At 40.6% G+C, this 18,277-nt stretch overlaps 1 protein-coding gene across 1 annotated transcript in view; it reads right to left on the reverse strand.

The window, feature by feature from the left end:
* GNE (glucosamine (UDP-N-acetyl)-2-epimerase/N-acetylmannosamine kinase) overlaps window positions 1-18,277 on the reverse strand; it is a 547,927-nt gene that overhangs the window by 243,726 nt on the left and 285,924 nt on the right. Inside the window, 1 exon segment of the mRNA XM_033917983.1 lies at window positions 5,652-5,873. Within this exon segment, the coding sequence (XP_033773874.1) occupies window positions 5,652-5,873 (222 nt within the window).

Here is an 18,277-nt window from a genome sequence, read left to right on the forward strand (position 1 = left end):
GATTGGGGGCAGTTGGGAAGAGAAAGGGAGAGAAGATGGATCTGGGGTGGAAGCGAGATCTTAGGCCTGGGTGTGGAAGGGAGAGAGAGATGCAGCATCTCTATTACTTTTCTTCCATCTCATTGTTCAGCATCAAGGGGGGAGGGAAGAAGAACAACAGAAAAGAACAGGAGCAAAATATTGGATCATGGGGAGAGGGGAAGAGAGCTGGTGAAGCTAGGGAATGGAGAGAAAGGGAAAGGGACCAGTGGAGAGAGGGAGAGAATTCTGAAAGTGGTGAGCCATGTAGAAGAGGTCAAAAGGGAGATGACTAGTGAGAGAACAGTGAGTACAGTGGCACAACGGTGGTAATAAGGAGTAGATAGAAGAAAATAGGAGGCTGGGAAAGGAGTGAAATGGGAAATAGGAGAGCTAGGGACTGAGAGAATTGAGAGGTAGCTGAAAATTTAAAAAGAAGAAGGGTGAGAGAGGGCTAGATTTGAGTGGACAGAGGCAAAAAAAAAGAAAATAAAAAGTTAAGAAAGCTGAAAGGGAAAATTCAATACGTTGGAGACGGTCATAAGGAAAGAATGGAACATAAGAGAAGAGGAGAAATAATGACAGCAGACACTGGAAAGAGAATTGGTAGAAGATAGACAAAAACAGAAAGAGAAACTGGGACCAAGATGATGGAAAAACAAAATGACCAGACAACAAAAGGTAGAAAAAATAATTTTATTTTCTATTTTGTGATTACAATATGTCAGATTTGAAATGTGTATCCTGCCAGAGCTGGTGTCAAGACAGCAAGCATGAACTAGGATCTAAAAGAGAGAGGAAAAGCCTTTTTTATTTATTTGGTTAATGTATATTGTGTATAAAACTGCCCCATGAACCCGCCCCAAATCCTCCCCCCCCCCACCGGTCCCTGGAAAAATTTGCTTCTACAAAAATGGTCCTTGGTGTCAAAAAGGTTTGGGGACCACTGCTTTAGGGCATCAGCCTTTGAAACTATTTTCGCCCACCACTCCTACAACAGGCAAGTAAGATTTGACAGTTACCATCGGCTGGGTATCATCATAGACAATACCATGAAATCTTCCGCCCAATGTGCAACGGAGGCCAAAAAAGCAATCAGGATGCTAGAAATTATTAAAAAAGGGAAAGAATGTTGTAATGCCCCTGTAACGCTCCATGCTGCGACCTCATCTGGAGTTTTGCGTTCAGTTCTGGTCTCCTTATCGCAAGAAAGATATAGTGGTGCTTTAAAAGGTTCAGTTAGGGCTCTTCAGCTTGGAAAAGAGACGGCTGAGGGGAGATATGATTGAAGTCTACAAAATCCTGAGTGGAGTAGAACGGGTACAAGTGGATCGATTTTTTACTCCGTCAAAAATTACAAAGACTAGGGGACACTTGATGAAGTTACAGGGAAATACTTTTAAAACCAATTGGAGAAAATTTTTTTCACTCAGAGAATAGTTAAGCTCTGGAATGCGTTGCCATAGGATGTGGATGTAGCTAGTTTTAAGAAAGATTTGGACAAGTTCCTGGAGGAAAAGTCCATAGTCTGTTATTGAGAAAGACACAGGGGAAGCCACTGCTTGCGGTAGCATGGAATATTGCTACATCTTGGGTTTTGGCCAGGTACTAGTGACCTGGATTGGCCATCGTGAGAACGGGCTACTGGGCTTGATGGACCATTGGTCTGACCCAGTAAGGCTATTCTTATGTTCTTATGACCATATCTTCCCCACAACGATTGTTCAGAGTCAGGCCCTTTTCCGATTCAAGTACTAACCACCACCTCTCCAAAATCAACATAACACTCACAGAACCCACCTTCACACCAGACTTATACACTATCTCCTGCACCTACCTTAATATATGCTCCATCAGAAACAAAGCCCAATTAGTGAAAGACTGGCTAATAGAAACCCATATAGACACATATATTCTTGACTGAAACCTGGCTCATCAGACAACATAATTATCAATGATAACACTACAAAATTATTCCTCTCTCCAGAAACTCTTGAAGAGGAGGTCGTATTGCCATTACCCTTAGAGATCACTTCAACTTCAAGATCATAGACTCCAAATCAACGGAAGTTTTAGAAATCTTTTCCTGCGACCTCTCGAAGCATGATCTTACAAACAACCTAATCACCACTCTGTTTTACATCCCTCCAAACAGATGGAAAAAAGCCAGCGAGAACTTCTTTGAATTTCTCCTACTAAACATATCCAAGGACAAATACAATCTATTACTTGGTGACATCAATCTCCACCTCCACCTAGAGCAACAAGACACCCCAACAGTAAAAGATGTATTCTCTTTCTTAACATCCCTGGGATTCCCTACCCCTTACCACGACTACCACCCATCAGAAAGATCACCATTTAGACTTAATCTCCTTCTCATCCAGAGACCCCTCCTCATCCCATATCAACTTAACAAATGTAACCTGGACTGACACCATCTGATGGCTAACTTTCAAATCCTATAGAACAATACACACCCCAATACAACAATATAATACAGAAAGAACAATCCAACCACAAGTTTTAGACCTTCTCTAAATCCTACAGAATTTTGGTCCCACTATTCAATTTTAACACTGAAAAGGAGTTCAACTTTAATTGGGCCAACTTTAGCAATCAAATCTTAGACAAAATTGCACCCCTAAAGAAAGGAATAAAGGAAGGAAAAAAGAAACGACACATAATTTAAGGCTGGTACGACACGGAACTAACAACACTAAAACAAAAGGCACGACAACTAGAAAGAATATGGAACAAAACAAAGAACGAAAAGGATACAGCAATATGGAGATCTAAGATAAATGAGTACAAAATAATTACTAAGGAAAAACAATGCAACATCTACTCTAACAAAATAGGATCCTCCACAACTAATAGCAAATAACTTTTCAGATTAATTAACACCCTATTTGAGATAGACCACCTCAAAAGATCCTCCTCCACCCAACTATCATCTTCAGAGAACTTTACCTCTTACTTCAAAACATAAGTTCTCAAACTAAGAACCTCCTTTCAAAATTCCACACTCAACTACCCCCTAACGACCATACCCCCACACACAGAAACAACCTCAGCAGACAGTTACTGGAATCACTTCAAAAACCCTAATTGGTTCCAATTTCTCAAGCTTTATAAAAACTTGATAATTCCTAATGTCTCCTAGACAACTGCCCATTCATATTCATGAAATCAGCCCTTACCTCCTTCAAGGCCATGCTTTTTTGACTGGATTTCACTTCTAATGTCTAACAGTGAATTTCCAACCGACCTCGGCCACATCCTCATCACACCCAACTACAGACCTGAAGCCAACATCCCTTTCTTTACCAAATTGATGGAAGGGCTAATCAACACTGATCTGACGAACTACCTGGAAAAATTCTCAATACTGCACGAATATTAATCAGGATTCCGCACACACTACAGCACCGATACAGCCATAGCCTCCATTATGGAATACATTTCCTGCGTACTCAATTCAGGGAATCATGCACTAGTTCTCCAATTTGACCTGAGCAGTGTATTCGATCTGGTAAACCACAACATACTACTAAGCTGTCTAGATGCCATAGGCATCTCTGGCCATGTGTTAAACTGGTTCAAAGACTTTCTGATAAAACGATCCTACCAGGTCATCAGTAAACAAGTCTATGCCCAATCAAGGACCAACTCCTGTAGTGTCCCACAAGGTTCCCCACTATCACATACTCTGTTTAATCTATACATGTCTCTTTTAGACCATGAACTATTCAAACTAAGCCTCCAAATGTACATATATGTTGATGACATCACAATCATCATCCCCTTCTCTACACTATCGACCGAAACCAGACACTTCATACTAAAATATTCATGGCCACCTCAATGAACAAATACAAAGAACCACAAATCAGCTTACAAGAGAGAAACTTTCCTATTAGCCCTACTATAAAAATCCTAGGAGTAATCTTAGATCAGCAACTAACATTTGACGCCCAAACCAACATCTTAGTAAAAAAATGCTTTCTTCCTACTATGGAAACTAAGGGCTCCTATTACTAAGCTGCGCTAGCGATTTTAGCGCGCGCTAGACGCTAACACCAGTATTGAGCTGGCATTAGTTCTAGCCGCGTAGCGTGGGTTTAGTGTGCGCGGCAATTATGCGTGCGCTAAAAACGCTATCGCAGCTTAGTAAAAGGAACCCTAAGTACGATAAAACCATACTTCGACTTTGCATCGTTTAGACTGTTAGTGCAATCACTAATACTAAGGTTGTTGGACTACTGAAACATTGTTTACCTAGAATCCTACAAAAAAACTACCAAAAGATTGAGAACAATCCAAAACACATCCATACGATTGATTTTTGACCTGAAAAAATCCAACCACATCACTCCATATTTCAAAAAACTGTACTGGCTACAAGTCAAGGCCAGAATAATTTTCAAATTTGATTGCCTATGCTTCAAAACACTATTCGGCACTGCACCCACCTACCTTTTGAAACACTGTTCTCCAAGACAAACTCTACTTCTCACGCAGAACATTATTATTCGCCTTCCGACTTACAAAGGATGCCAATTCAAAAGATTCCTCGACAAGACACTTTCCTTCCAAGCAGGAATCTGGAACAGTACCTTAAGTGACTTACTCCTTAACTCATCGTCATACTAATCATTCAGAAAATCACTGAAAACCCATTTATTTGACAAATTTGTTTAAACCTCCTCAAATGATTTGCTCTACTCCCTGTTATATATAATTACGTTACATGCCTGTTTGTTTACTCCTACTTCCTACTCATGATGTAACTACGCTGCATTCATGTAGCCTCTCTTGTCGTAAACTGTCTTGAACTGAAAGGTTTGACGGGATATAAATAAAGCTATTAATAATATATTCGAGTCAATCATTTTTCCTCATTTTTGAGAGGAAAATGGGGGGTCTCGACTTATATTCGTATCAACTTTCTCGAGCCAGGGCACACTAAAGGTAGTAGCCATGGCTTGAGGCACCAAGAAGTGAGCGGATGTTGCCGTGATAACATCACACATATGCGTGACATCATTACGTCGACGTCTGCACATGTGCAGAGGCCCTCCAGATGGGTCTTGAGATGCCAGTAGGGGGGTGCCAGCAGGGAAAATGGCCAGAGAGAAGGAGAAGCAAAGTACCCCCTAAGTCTAACAAATATCAACTGAGTATCCCGACCATAGACATCCCTAGGCCCACCCAAGCTCTGCCCCAGATCCCATCTTCTTTACTAATTGTAATGCAATTTTTTCCATTAATTTTTCATATACACATACTATACACGCTAGAGAAAAGGGGGTAACATGCAGGCCTTCGGTGAATCAGGCAGTGCTGTACCGCGTAGAGAAGTCAGCTGGCAGGCGCCTCTCTTCCTCCTCAGTGTGCCACTTGGAATCTCAGGAGGCACACTAGTGTGCCTCGGCACACATTTTGAGATACACTGATATACAGTAATCTAATTATTCGTCAGGATTTCTCCCTTTTATCTAAATCTCTAATTCATAAATAAATATTTGTGTTCTCTTCTTATTGTAATTAACACATGTTCTATATTCTGTTCTGGAAAATGAAACTTGAACATCATTAACCACAAGCTGTTCTCACACACATAAAAATACCTGTGCCAGTGATAACTGTTATAAAATCTTCCACGCCTTTGCCTTTTCCGTATTTCCTTTCTGCTAGAGCTGCACAGTTTCCATCATTATCTACCCATACCGGCAGGTGCAAGGCATCAGAGAGAGGAGCCCTCAAGTTCACATGACTCCATTCCTGAATCAGCTTTGTGGAATGAAGAACAATTCCTTCCTGGGGATTAACCCGTCCACCCGTGGAAATACCTGAAATTCACAAACATTCAGGACAGAAAAATTTTAAATGCATCTTTATCAATATATAGAAATAAAACAGAACAAAGGAAATAAGGTGATACTTTTTTATTGAATTGACTCAACATATTTTTTATCAGCTTTCGAAGGTTACCCTTCTTCAGATAAAAAATAAGCAAATGTTAACAAATATCAGAATATACGAATGAAATGGGAAAGGTGCATAAAGTGAGAAACAGTGAGAGATGGATGGCTTATAAATTTGATTTAAAAAAAAAAAAATCTTTTTCAGGCCCTGTCTGGTGAGTGTCAACATGTTTTATCAGTTTGATTTAAAAGGTTTTACGTTCCTGGATTGTCTTAAAATTTATTTTTAGTATTCTCAGCATAAAATCATTGATGTAGTATTCTGGTTTTGTGAAGTGCTATCCCACAGAGGTGACTTACTGGTTGGCATTGTATATGGTATATATGTAAACTGATTCTAGTTTTTAGCATATGCTTGTCTCTCCAGTGTAGTATCCTTCTTCACACTTTTTGCACTGAATAATGCATATATGCCACATTTAAAGATAAGCATGTGTAGGATCCCCTTATGCGGAATGTTTTTCCCATGTGAAAGACTATGGGATTTTGTGAAGTATGTTGGCAAAGTTTGCAGCTTGGTATATTGCAGGAACATATGCCATTCTCTTATTTCTGAGCTTCTGTTGGGAGTTTGCCTTTCAATAATTTTTGTTTCAAATTAGGTGGCTAGTCAGAAGACCAGCAGAGATGGAGCTGGGAATTTTACTTTCAGTAATTCATTCTCCTCTCTTATATGTTGAAGCAAGGTATTCCATAACTGCGGAGCCATTACTGAGAACATATCATGTCGTAATTTTCAAGGAAGGGACTACTATAAGCTTTTGATTAGTGGACTGAAGAGGACGCGATGTATTGTGAGGGATAAGTAATTTATTAATGAATTGAGGTTCATTAGAAGACAAGGTTTTAAATACTAGAAGTAAAATTAAGTAATACAGTGATTAACTGGGAGCCAGTGAGATTTAATCAGAAAGGAAGTGACATGATCGTATTTTTTGTCGTTATAAATCAATTAATGGCAGTATTCTGAATTATCTGCAAACGCCTCTTTTCTTTTTGTGTAATATTTATTAATAGGAAATTGCAGTAATCAAGTTTAGCGATAATTAGAGAGTGAATTAGTATATTTAGTGATTTTGGCTCTAGAAACTTAGAAATCGAGTGAATCATTCGTAGCCTATAAAAGCAGGATTTAACGGTGTTGCTTACATGTTTATGGTTAAGAGAGTCTCATCGATGATAACACCCAGTATTTTTCATTATGTTACCGAATCTAAGTGAATATTATCTAGGGTGAATGGGGCACACAAGCTTATATCTTTTTTCCATGGGAAAAGTAGAAACATAGAAACATAGAAATTGACGGCAGAAAAGGGCCACGGCCCATCTAGTCTGCCCATACTAATGACCCACCCCCTAACTATGCCCATGAAGTAATCCCACATGCCAATCCCATCTTTTCTTAAAGTCTGGCACGCTGCTGGCCTCAATTACCTGTTGCGGAAGATTATTCCAGCGATCAACCACCCTTTCGGTGAAGAAATATTTTCTGGTGTTGCCATGGAATTTCCCTCCCATGGAATTTCTCAACGGATGCCCTCTAGTTGCTGTGGGTACTTTAGGAAAAAAGAGATCTTCTTCTGCCTTGATACGGCCCGTGACATATTTGAACGTCTCGATCATGTCTCCCCTCTCTCTGCGTTCCTCAAGTGAGTATAGCTGCAACTTACCCAGCCGTTCCTCATACGGAAGATCCTTGAGTCCTGCGACCATCCTGGTGGCCATTCGCTGAACCGACTCAACTCTCAGAACATCTTTTTGATAATGTGGTCTCCAGAATTGTACACAGTATTCCAGACGGGGTCTTACCATGGATCTGTACAGCGGCATTATCACCTCGGGCTTATGGCTGACGAAACTTCTACGGATACAGCCCATGATTTGTCTAGCCCTGGATGAAGCTTTCTCCACTTGATTGGCAGACTTCATGTCTTCACTAATGATCACCCCAAGTCGCGCTCTGCTACAGTCCTCGCTAGGATCTCACCCGCCAAGGTGCATTTTTTCCTCGCTAGGATTTTTCCCGCCAAGGTGCATTTTTTGGCATTGAAACTTAGTTGCCAAGTCTCTGACCAATGCTCCAGCAGGAGTAGGTCCTGTGTCATACTGTCGGGCACTGAGCTATTGTCGGGCACTGTGCTTTTGTCTGTTGTGCTTTTGCCTACTCTGTTGCATAGTTTGGCGTCATCGGCGAATAATGTAATTTTACCTCAAAGCCCCTCAACCAAGTCTCTTATGAAGATGTTAAATAGGATCGGGCCCAAGACCGAGCCCTGCGGTACTCCGCTGATCACCTCCGTCGTATTGGAGGGGGTACCGTTTACCACCACCCTCTGAAGTCTCCCTTTAAGCCAGTCCCTAACCCATGCAATTAATGTTTCACCCAATCCCATCGAACCCATCTTGCTAAATAACCTGCGGTGTGGGACACTATCAAATGCTTTACTGAAGTCTAAGTACACGAGGTCCAGGGACTCCCCCATATCCAGCTTTCTTGTTACCCAGTCAAAGAAGCTGATCAGATTTGATTGGCAGGACCTTCCCTTCGTAAAACCATGTTGATGGGGATCTCGTAAATTCTCCTCGTTCAGGATCGTTTCTAACTGGCATTTGATTGGTGTTTCCATAAGTTTACTCACTATTGATGTGAGATTTACCGGTCTATAATTCGCAGCCTCCGTCCTGCATCCCTTTTTGTAGAGTGGAATGACGTTGGCCGTTTTCCAGTCCAACGGGACTTTTCCTGTACTTAGGGAAATATTGAAGAGTGCAGATAACGCTTCCGCCAGAACGTCACTCAACTCACTGAGTACCCTGGGGTGTAGTTTGTCTGGTCCCATAGCTTTATTCACCTTGAGTCTTGATAGCTCAGAGTAGACACTGCTGGGCATAAACTCGAAATTTCAAAACGGGTCTTCCGAGCTTTCCCTTGTCTGCAGCTGAGGGCTGGATCCTGGCGCCTCGCAAGTGAAGACTGAGCAGAAGTATTCATTTAAAAGTTTGGCTTTATTAAAGTCCGATTCTACATAGCTCCCGTCGGGTTTTCCAAGGCGTACTATCCCATCTGTGTTTCTTTTTCTGTCACTAATATACCTGAAGAAGGATTTATCGCTCTTTTTGAAGTTCTTCGCTAGATTCTCCTCCATTCGGAGTTTGGCCTCTCTGACTGCTGTTTTGACCGCTTTAGACTTGGCCAGATAGTCTTCCTTGGATTCTTGCTTCCCTGATTGTTTGTAGAAGATGAACGCTCTTTTCTTCTTTTTTATGAGGTCCGAGATCTCCGCAGAGAGCCACTGTGGTCTATTGTTTCGTCGCCGTTTACTTACTGATTTTATGTAGCGGTTGGTTGCTTCGTGTATGGTTGATTTCAGAGTCGACCACATTACCTCTACATTATCTGATTCGGCTTGGTTTTGCAGTGCCCGATGGACGAAATCTCCCATGCTTTCGAAGTCTGTGCCCTTAAAGTTGAGGACCTTGGTAAATGTGCTTGACTTAGTGAAATCTTTCCTGAGGTTGAACCATATCATTTTGTGGTCACTGGAGGCCAACGTATCGCCTACAGAGACCTCTGTGACACTTTCTCCGTTGGTGAGTATCAGGTCTAGTATTGCCCGATCTCTAGTGGGCTCTAATACCATTTGTCTGAGTCTCGCTCCCCTTATAGAGGTTAATAGCTTCCTGCTGCCGATGGTTTATTCCAATCCACATCAGGCATATTGAAGTCTCCTAACAGTACTGTGTCTCCACGTAAAGTGATATTTTCTATGTCTTTGACCAGTTCTATATCCATGTCCTCCTGTTGTCTTGGAGGTCTGTATACTATGCCAAGATACAGGCATTTGTCTTTCCCCCTAGCCAAATTTACCCAGAGGGATCCCCCGGTGAACTTGACATCTGCGATTTTGGTAACTTTGATGTCCTCTTTAGTGTATAGTGCCACCCCTCCTCCCAATTTGCCCTCTCTGTACCGACGAAGTAAGTTGTATCCCGGTATGGCCATATCCCACCCATGGGAGTCTGTGAACCAAGTCTCGGATATCGCCACCACATCTAGGTTGGCGTTCCTCATTTCCGTCTCTAATTCCAGAATCTTATTGCCCAAATGCTTTTGTTTTCTGTATGTTTAGGGCTAACATGTTGGAATTAAGTCATTGTTTAACCAGCACTAGTTTTCTATTAATCTCAATTATTTCTTCTTTATTTTCTGGATTTAAAGGGTGTGAAAGCTGAATATCATCGGCGTATATAAGTGGTTGCAGTTGAAGCAAGCCATTCAGAAGAGGTTCCCTGATTGGCAAAATCTAAAAAAAATCAGTATAGCTTGCTGGGCCTATACTTCCAGACAGATTTGCTGGGGCATCAGGCAGCCAAGTGGTATATATTCATATAGCCAGATAGATTAATATCTGGCTATATGAATAAGAAACCAAAAACAAGTTTGAGAGATATTTGGAGCACTGAGATAAAGCAGCAGATTTCTGCAACTCAATGGCTACGGATTTGGTATGGGAGGATGAGGTGTACACTACAGCTTCAGCATCTAGGGGAGTGTGTAGCGCAGTGGTTAAAGCTACAATCTCAGCACCCTGGGGTTGTAGGTTTAAACCCATGCTGCTCCTTGTGACCCTGGGCAAGTCACTTAATCCACCCCATTGCCCCAAGTACATTAGATAGATTGTACTTGCCGGGATAGACAGGGAAAAATGCTTGAGGGCCTGAATAAACTCATGTAAACCGTTCTGAGCTCTCCTTGGAGAATGGTATAGAAAATTGAATAAACAAATAAATAAAATATGAGACAAACCTAGTTTTTTTTGTTGCATAGAAGTTTTTGGACCCCCCTGTTCGTTTACAGAAATTAGATAGTTCTACGTTAAATAGATGCTGGCACTGTCATCTCGATATAGGGACACTGGATCATCTATTGTTCTATTGTCCTTTGATACTCAGTTTTTGGAAATCTATATGGGGACATATTACTCTGATTCTGGAGACTGTGGTTCAGCTGTCATATGAAGCGGTATTATGTGGGACGCTGTTATCTCCTACATCTCCAGTATAGAGGCATAAAAACAGGTTATTGGGTATAATGGCTGGGGTAGCCATCCAAATGATTACGAAAAACTGGAAGAATTGTGACCGCTTAAATTTCACTTTTTGGTAGAATTTGATATGCTTGTGTTATCGTTACGAGAAAATGATGTTTGAACAAAGGGGTAATATTAAGTGGTTTAATCTGACGTGGGGTCCATTGACCAATTTTATTGACTCTAATTGAATGGTTTTTCCCTTTACTTTTAGTTATACTTTTTACAACCAGGGAAAGGGGTGGGTGGGAAGGATAATGTATAGGGACTAGTTTATGAATTGTTAGTACTATTATATGGGTATCTTGAATATACTGAAATCAGTGGGGAAGGGGTGAAAATTATTCTTATGTATTTTACTGATGGATATAAGTGCTGTTTTTTCAGGTAACTTGTTATGCAATTTTTGTATGTACTGTTTTTAGAATGAAAATGAATAAAGATATATATATATATATATATATATATATATATATATATATATATATCTTAATTATTGCTCATAAAACTGGTGTCTATGTGCGAGATTGGTCAGGTGGGCTTAGGGAGGAGCTTTTCTATCTAACATAGTAACATAGTAGATGACGGCAGGTAAAGACCCGAATGGTCCATCCAGTCTGCCCAACCTGATTCAATTTAAATTTTTTAATTTTTTCTTCTTAGCTATTTCTGGGCAAGAATCCAAAGCTTTACCCTGTACTGTGCTTGGGTTCCAACTGCAGAAATCTCTGTTAAGACTTACTCTAGCCCATCTACACCCTCCCAGCCATTGAAGCCCTCACCAGCCCATCATCCACCAAATGGCCATATACAGACACAGACCGTGCAAGTCTGCCCAGTACTGGCCTTAGTTCAATATTTAATCTTATTTTCTGATTCTAGATCCTTTGTGTTCATCCCACGCTTCTTTGAACTCAGTCACAGTTTTACTCTCCACCACCTCTCTCGGGAGCACATTCCAGGCATCCACCACCCTCTCCGTAAAGTAGAATTTCCTAACATTGCCTTTGAATCTACCACCCCTCAACCTCAAATTATGTCCTCTGTTTTATGAAGTTTCTTTCTTACTGTATGTGGTGTGTATTTTAACCAGAAACTGCTTAGATTGCTTTTGTACTGAGACAGTATATTAAGTTAAATAAATCTGTACTGCCCTACCCATGCCTTACATTCCTACTAGGACTTTGAGGCATGATGGAAGGCTAAGGCATGATGGAAGACCACACTTGCAAATGAATTTTTTGGGTTGTCCCCATGCTATGGAATTAGCTCCTGATATCAAATTATTTATTTAAAATATTTCTAAGCCACTCTATTCAATTGTACTAGGCAATATACAGATTTTTTTTTTTTTTAGTTCAATCAGTTTTATTGATTTTATAGGAAAATAAAGTCCAACAATGGAGTCCTCCCGAAAAGAGAGAGCACAAAGAACAAAGAAAACACTTGCCAAGTACATTAAATTGCATGAAATGGGAGACTATACATATGCATTACAAGTAAAATAAAGCTACCAATATTCATGCTGAATTACAAAGGCAACAGAACAAGCAAAAGATAAACCATGATAATGCGAATAATAATGAGAAGCAGTAAGTAAGTGCCGGTACCAATCTAGAGGGTATCGCAAAGCATTAGAAGCACAAAGCATAAAAAATAATTATTATTAGAATACATGAATGGAAGATATCTCAAAGGTCAGATTTATAATACTCAAGTTAAAGGGACCAAATTTTGTAGTAGGAGAGTAGTGAATGATGACGTTCAGCAATGTGACATTCAAATTTAGCGTGTAGGCACACAGAGTTCCACCACTGAGCAGCATGTAATTTGGAGAAGTCCTTCCAGTTCTGCAGGATAGGTTGAAGGGCTATGAACAGCAAGAAAATTAACAAACGTTCATGGTGCATAGATAAGGGAGAGGTCAATGCCATAGAGCCAGTAATGAGGATCTCAAAGAAAAAAGAGTCATGTATATGAAATATTTTGAGGATTGTGGACCAAATTGATGACCAAAATGTCCGAACACGAGGGCAGTCGTAAAGCATATGATATAAGAGAGCCATCATGTGATTTACATGTCCAACAGTTACCATCATTGGATCTATTCAGTTTGGCAGATTTGTTGGGCGTCCAGAATGCCCTATGGTACAAAAAGATGGCTGTTTGAAAATGGGAGGCTGAACGTAAGGATTTTAAAAGAGTTGGCCAAATAGTTAACCATGTATGTGTAGTGAAGGGCGTTTGTAACATCGAGTTCCATTTGGCAATAGAGCATTTGGACTGAATAAATTTGTACCATTTGGAGGATTGACCTTTTGATAAGGAGTATGAGATTATCATATCTGGAAGGTCTGATGATTTGTGTAGGGATGAGGGGGAGGAAAAAGCAGATTTGAGACAGTGGTGTAGTTGGACCCATTGATAATCCTGTGAAGGTGGGATATGAACCTTGGCCATAATATCGGAAAAAGATATCCATTTGTCTTCGATAAGTAAGTGTTTCAGGGATGAGATGCCTTGTTGTTGCCATTTTTTCCATAAAACTACAGCATTGTTGATTTTAATTTTGGGATTATTCCAAATAGGAGCATCAACAGAAGACGTCCATTTTTTATCGGTTATAGAGTCTATGTGGCAAATAGTCTTCCAGGTGCTCATTAAGATTGGATTTGATCTCACGGATTGCAGAGGAGTAGTGCAAGGAGCAAAGTTGAGAAAAAAAGAGTCAACAAGGGTGTGTTCAAGATGTATCCAAGTGGGGGGAATTGAAGGAGAATCAAGGTCCATCCAGAGAGAGGCTTGAGTCATCAAAAAAGCAAAATGATAGTCTCTAAAGCAAGGGAAGTTAATGCCTCCTTGATCTCGGGGCATTTCAATTTTTTTAGTGCGTTTCTAGGCTGTTTCTCTTGCCACAAGAAATCTACAAGAAGCTTTTCTATGCGAGTATAAACCGAATGTGGGAGGAGGATGGGCAACATGCTAAGAACATAATTAATTTTAGGAGCAATCATCATATGGATAGTAGAAAACCTTCCTAACCAGGAAAGGTTGAAAGGTGACCATTTTCTTGTGCAAGATTGAATAATGGAGAAAAGTAGTTCGGTGTTAAATTGCAGGGTTGAATCGATAGTAGGTCCAAAGAAGAGACCGAGATATTTAATTTTCTCGGGTGACCATAGGAAACCTTTATTAGTGACAACAGGTTGGGTGTCAACACAGTTCAAAGGAAGGATTTCGGATTTGGAGATGTTTAATTTATATCCAGAAATGGCAGAGTATAGTTGGATATGGGCTAAGACATAGACTAAAGATTCTGGAGTAATATAGAGGAGGTCATCAGCATATGCTGAAAGTTTGACAGAGAAGGTATTAGAATGGAATCCCTGAATTTTAGAATCAAGCCGGATGGCGGTTAGAAGAGGTTCGAAGGCAAGATTAAATAATAGGGGAGATACAGGGGATCCTTGCCTCGTGCCCCTGGTAGGGTAAAAAGGTTGAGAAAGAAATCCATTAATCATAATTCTTGTTTGTGGATGAGAATAAAGGGTTTTGACCATCTGAATGAAGGAAGGAGGAAAGCCATACCAGTTAAGTGTGTGAAATAGAAAATGCCATTCTAAACGATCAAAGGCTTTTTCAGCGTCAAGAGCCAATATTAAAAGTCTGTCAGAGTGGGAGTCAGTATGATGGATGATATGTGAGAGTAGACGAGTATTATTAGAGGAATATTTATTATGCAGGAAGCCAGATTGATCAGGAGAAATCAGTTTAGGGAGGACTATTTGTAGTTTAGAAGCCAAGATTTTTGCAAAGATTTTCGCATCCACATTGATTAGAGAGATCGGGCGATAATTCTTCACATCTTGAGAGTCTTTACCCGGTTTGGGAAATACGATGAGAGTGGCTTCAGTGAACGAACCGTGTAGCTTATCACTGGTACATAGGTGATGAAAAAAGGATAACATGTATGGTAATAGGGAGGGCAAAAAGGCTTTGTAAAATTCCATGGTCAGTCCATCTGGGCCTGGGGATTTATTAGGGGCGAGAGAATCAATAGCGTCCGAGAGTTCTTGAGAAGTAAATGTTTTATCTAAAAGAAGATGATCAGATGGGGATAGTATAGGATGAGGTATTGAAAAGAAAGATTGAGTACGATCGGCGAAGAAAGAAGATTCTGAGGAATAAAGAGTCTGGTAAAAGGAAAGAAAAGTCGAAGAAACAGCTGATGTACCAGTGAGGAGATTGCCAGCGGTGTCTCTAATAGAAGTTATGGAGGATTTATCCGAGGATTTTTTCAAGTAGTTCTTGTTATCAGGGTAATATGTAGATGCTTGAATAAAGACAGACTTGGCAGCAGAAGAACTGAGGAGGGAATTGTGTTCAAGGCGCAATTTGCGGAGGTCAAGAAGTGCAGAGATGTTAGTCAGGTCAGATAGGTGAATTAATTCTGCATTATGAATGCGCTTTTCCAGTTCGAGTCTAAGACGTTTCTTATCGGAATGGAGATGAGAGGCAAATTGGATTATCTGTCCCCGTATGTAAGCCTTGAATGCGTCCCAGGTATTGATCCAGTCAGTTTGCAAGGGGAGATTAAATGTAAAGAACTCATCAATGGCAGCAGTGAGAAAAGGTTTAAAATTGTCTTCTTCTAAAAGGGAAGAATTAAATCTCCAATGCTTAGCGGGTGATTCAAGAGAGAATCGAGAGCAGGTCAATTAAATTGCGGCATGGTCAGATATCGTAATATCCCGAATATCCGTAGAGGTAATGTGGTCCATAAGGGAGGAGTTGGTGAGAAAGTAATCAATTCAGTGAGGAGCTGAGAAAAACGTAAATTGATTTGTATCTGGGTGATGCAATCTCCAGGGGTCAGTGGGAAATAATATCATGTAGTGCGAACCAAGATTTCGATTTCTTATATGTGGCGTGGGATTTCCTGTCTTTAATAGGATTTAAAATAAGATTAAAATCTCCTCCCAGAATGACAGGAGTATATGGATCCTGAAGGACATGGTTTGCTAAGTTGTGAAAAAAATCAGGTTGGTCAGTGTTAGGAGCGTAGACATTAATCACACTTAGGGATTGTTGAGAAATTGTGAGATGGACATTAACCCAACGACCATAAGTGTCGTGAGAACTGCCCACAATGAAAATAGAAGGATTATGTCTAATCAGCGTCAGAACTCGACTTTTTCCATTGACGGCAGGTGAGAAAAGGGGAGGTAAATATCCTTTTTTAGTATATTTAGCAGTCAGTGTCAGTAAGGTGTGTTTCCTGGAGGAAAATAATATCAGCGTTAATATCATCAAGATAAGACAAAATTTTACGTTTTTGATGGCATTATTAAGACCTTTGACATTGAGAGAGGTCACTGTTAGAGACATGGATCAGTAAAAGAGGAGACAATATAGCATATCAAAATACTGCGGTGATAAATATAAACAGTCAAGTTGAACATTATCAAAAGCAAATCATCGGTTAAAGATAATGATGTTATTATCCAAAGCATGAGTAATGCAAACATAGAAGCACTCAAATAGGAGCAATTCAATATACTATAGTGCAAGTGGTAATAATAGCGCGCTGCAAACCGCAGTGGCGAAAAACCGTGGGTGACTGGGGAGTGAGGACCAGAGGGTCGAATGAAGGCAGCACAAACAGCAACCCTGGAATGGAAATAGTGAAGTTTCTACTACAATAAACAAAAACGTGGTAATAGATGCAAAAGATCAGAAAGCAAGTTGTAATTGAGCAAACAGCAACAGTCATGGAGAAGGAAACAAACTGTAGAATAGATTAAGTCAGCCATAACGTAATAAAGCATTTAGGCTCAATGTGGTAGGAGTGGGAGCTAATTAGTCACAGAGATAAGAACAAACAGTGAAAGAATTGGAAAGTATGTAGAGCCATATATAGAGCTGAGAAGCAGCGAATCAAAGCAGAGCAAGTCATTAATCTAGGAGTAATGAACCATGGCATAATAAACTTGTGAAAGATATGCAGTGTCAATAGAGATAGGAAATAAATAGATAGCCAAAGAAGTAGTGAGCTACAGGGAGAGAAATAAAACTAAGCATAGCCGGAGCACAAATCTTTGCAAAGCAAGGTAATTGGAAGTAAGTGAAGCATGGTAGCAAAGGCACAGGAATCCTGGCAATATAAACAAATATAGAGGAAGACGAAGCAGCGTGCTAAGCAGGAGACAAAAATTATTTATTTATTTAATTATTCATATATATATATATATATATATATATATATATATATATACTAGTCTTATAGCCCGTTAAATTAACGGGTGCTAGAATATATGTGTGTGTGTCTGTCATAAGAACATAAGAAGTTGCCTCCACTGGGTCAGACCGAGGTCCATCTCGCCCAGCGGTCCGCTCCCGTGGCGGCCCATCAGGTCTGCGACCTGTGAAGTGGTTTCTGTCCACTTCTATAACCTACCTCAAGTTATATCTGTACCCTTCAATCCCCCTATCCTCCAGGAACCTATCTAAACCCTCCTTGAATCCCTGTACAGAGTTCTGGCCTATCACATCCTCCGGAAGCGCATTCCATGTGTCCACCACCCTCTGAGTAAAAAAGAACTTCCTAGCATTTGTTCTAAACCTGTCCCCTTTCAATTTCTCCGAGTGACCCCTAGTTCTTGTGGCTCCCCACAGTTTGAAGAATCTATCCTTATTCACTTTCTCTATGCCCTTAAGGATTTTGAAGGTTTCTATCATGTCCCCTCTAAGTCTCCTCTTCTCTAGGGAGAACAGCCCCAGCATTTTTAACCTGTCGGCGTATGCAAAATTTTCCATACCTTTTATCAGTTTAGTCGCCCTCCTCTGCACTCCCTCGAGTATCGCCATGTCCTTCTTGAGGTACGGCGACCAGTATTGAACACAGTACTCCAGGTGCGGGCGCACCATTGCGCGATACAGCGGCATGATGACTTCCTTCGTCCGGGTTGTGATACCCTTTTTGATGATGCCCAGCATTCTGTTTGCTTTCTTGGAGGCTGTCGCACATTGCACCGATGGTTTCAGTGATGAGTCGACCATCACCCCCAGGTCCCTTTCCAGGTTACTCACCCCTAGCAGTGTTCCCCCCATTTTGTAGCTGAACATCGGGTTCTTTTTCCCTACATGCATGACCTTGCATTTCTCTACGTTAAAACTCAT

Source organism: Geotrypetes seraphini, chromosome 1, assembly GCF_902459505.1.
Source record: "Geotrypetes seraphini chromosome 1, aGeoSer1.1, whole genome shotgun sequence".
NCBI lineage: Eukaryota > Metazoa > Chordata > Amphibia > Gymnophiona > Dermophiidae > Geotrypetes > Geotrypetes seraphini.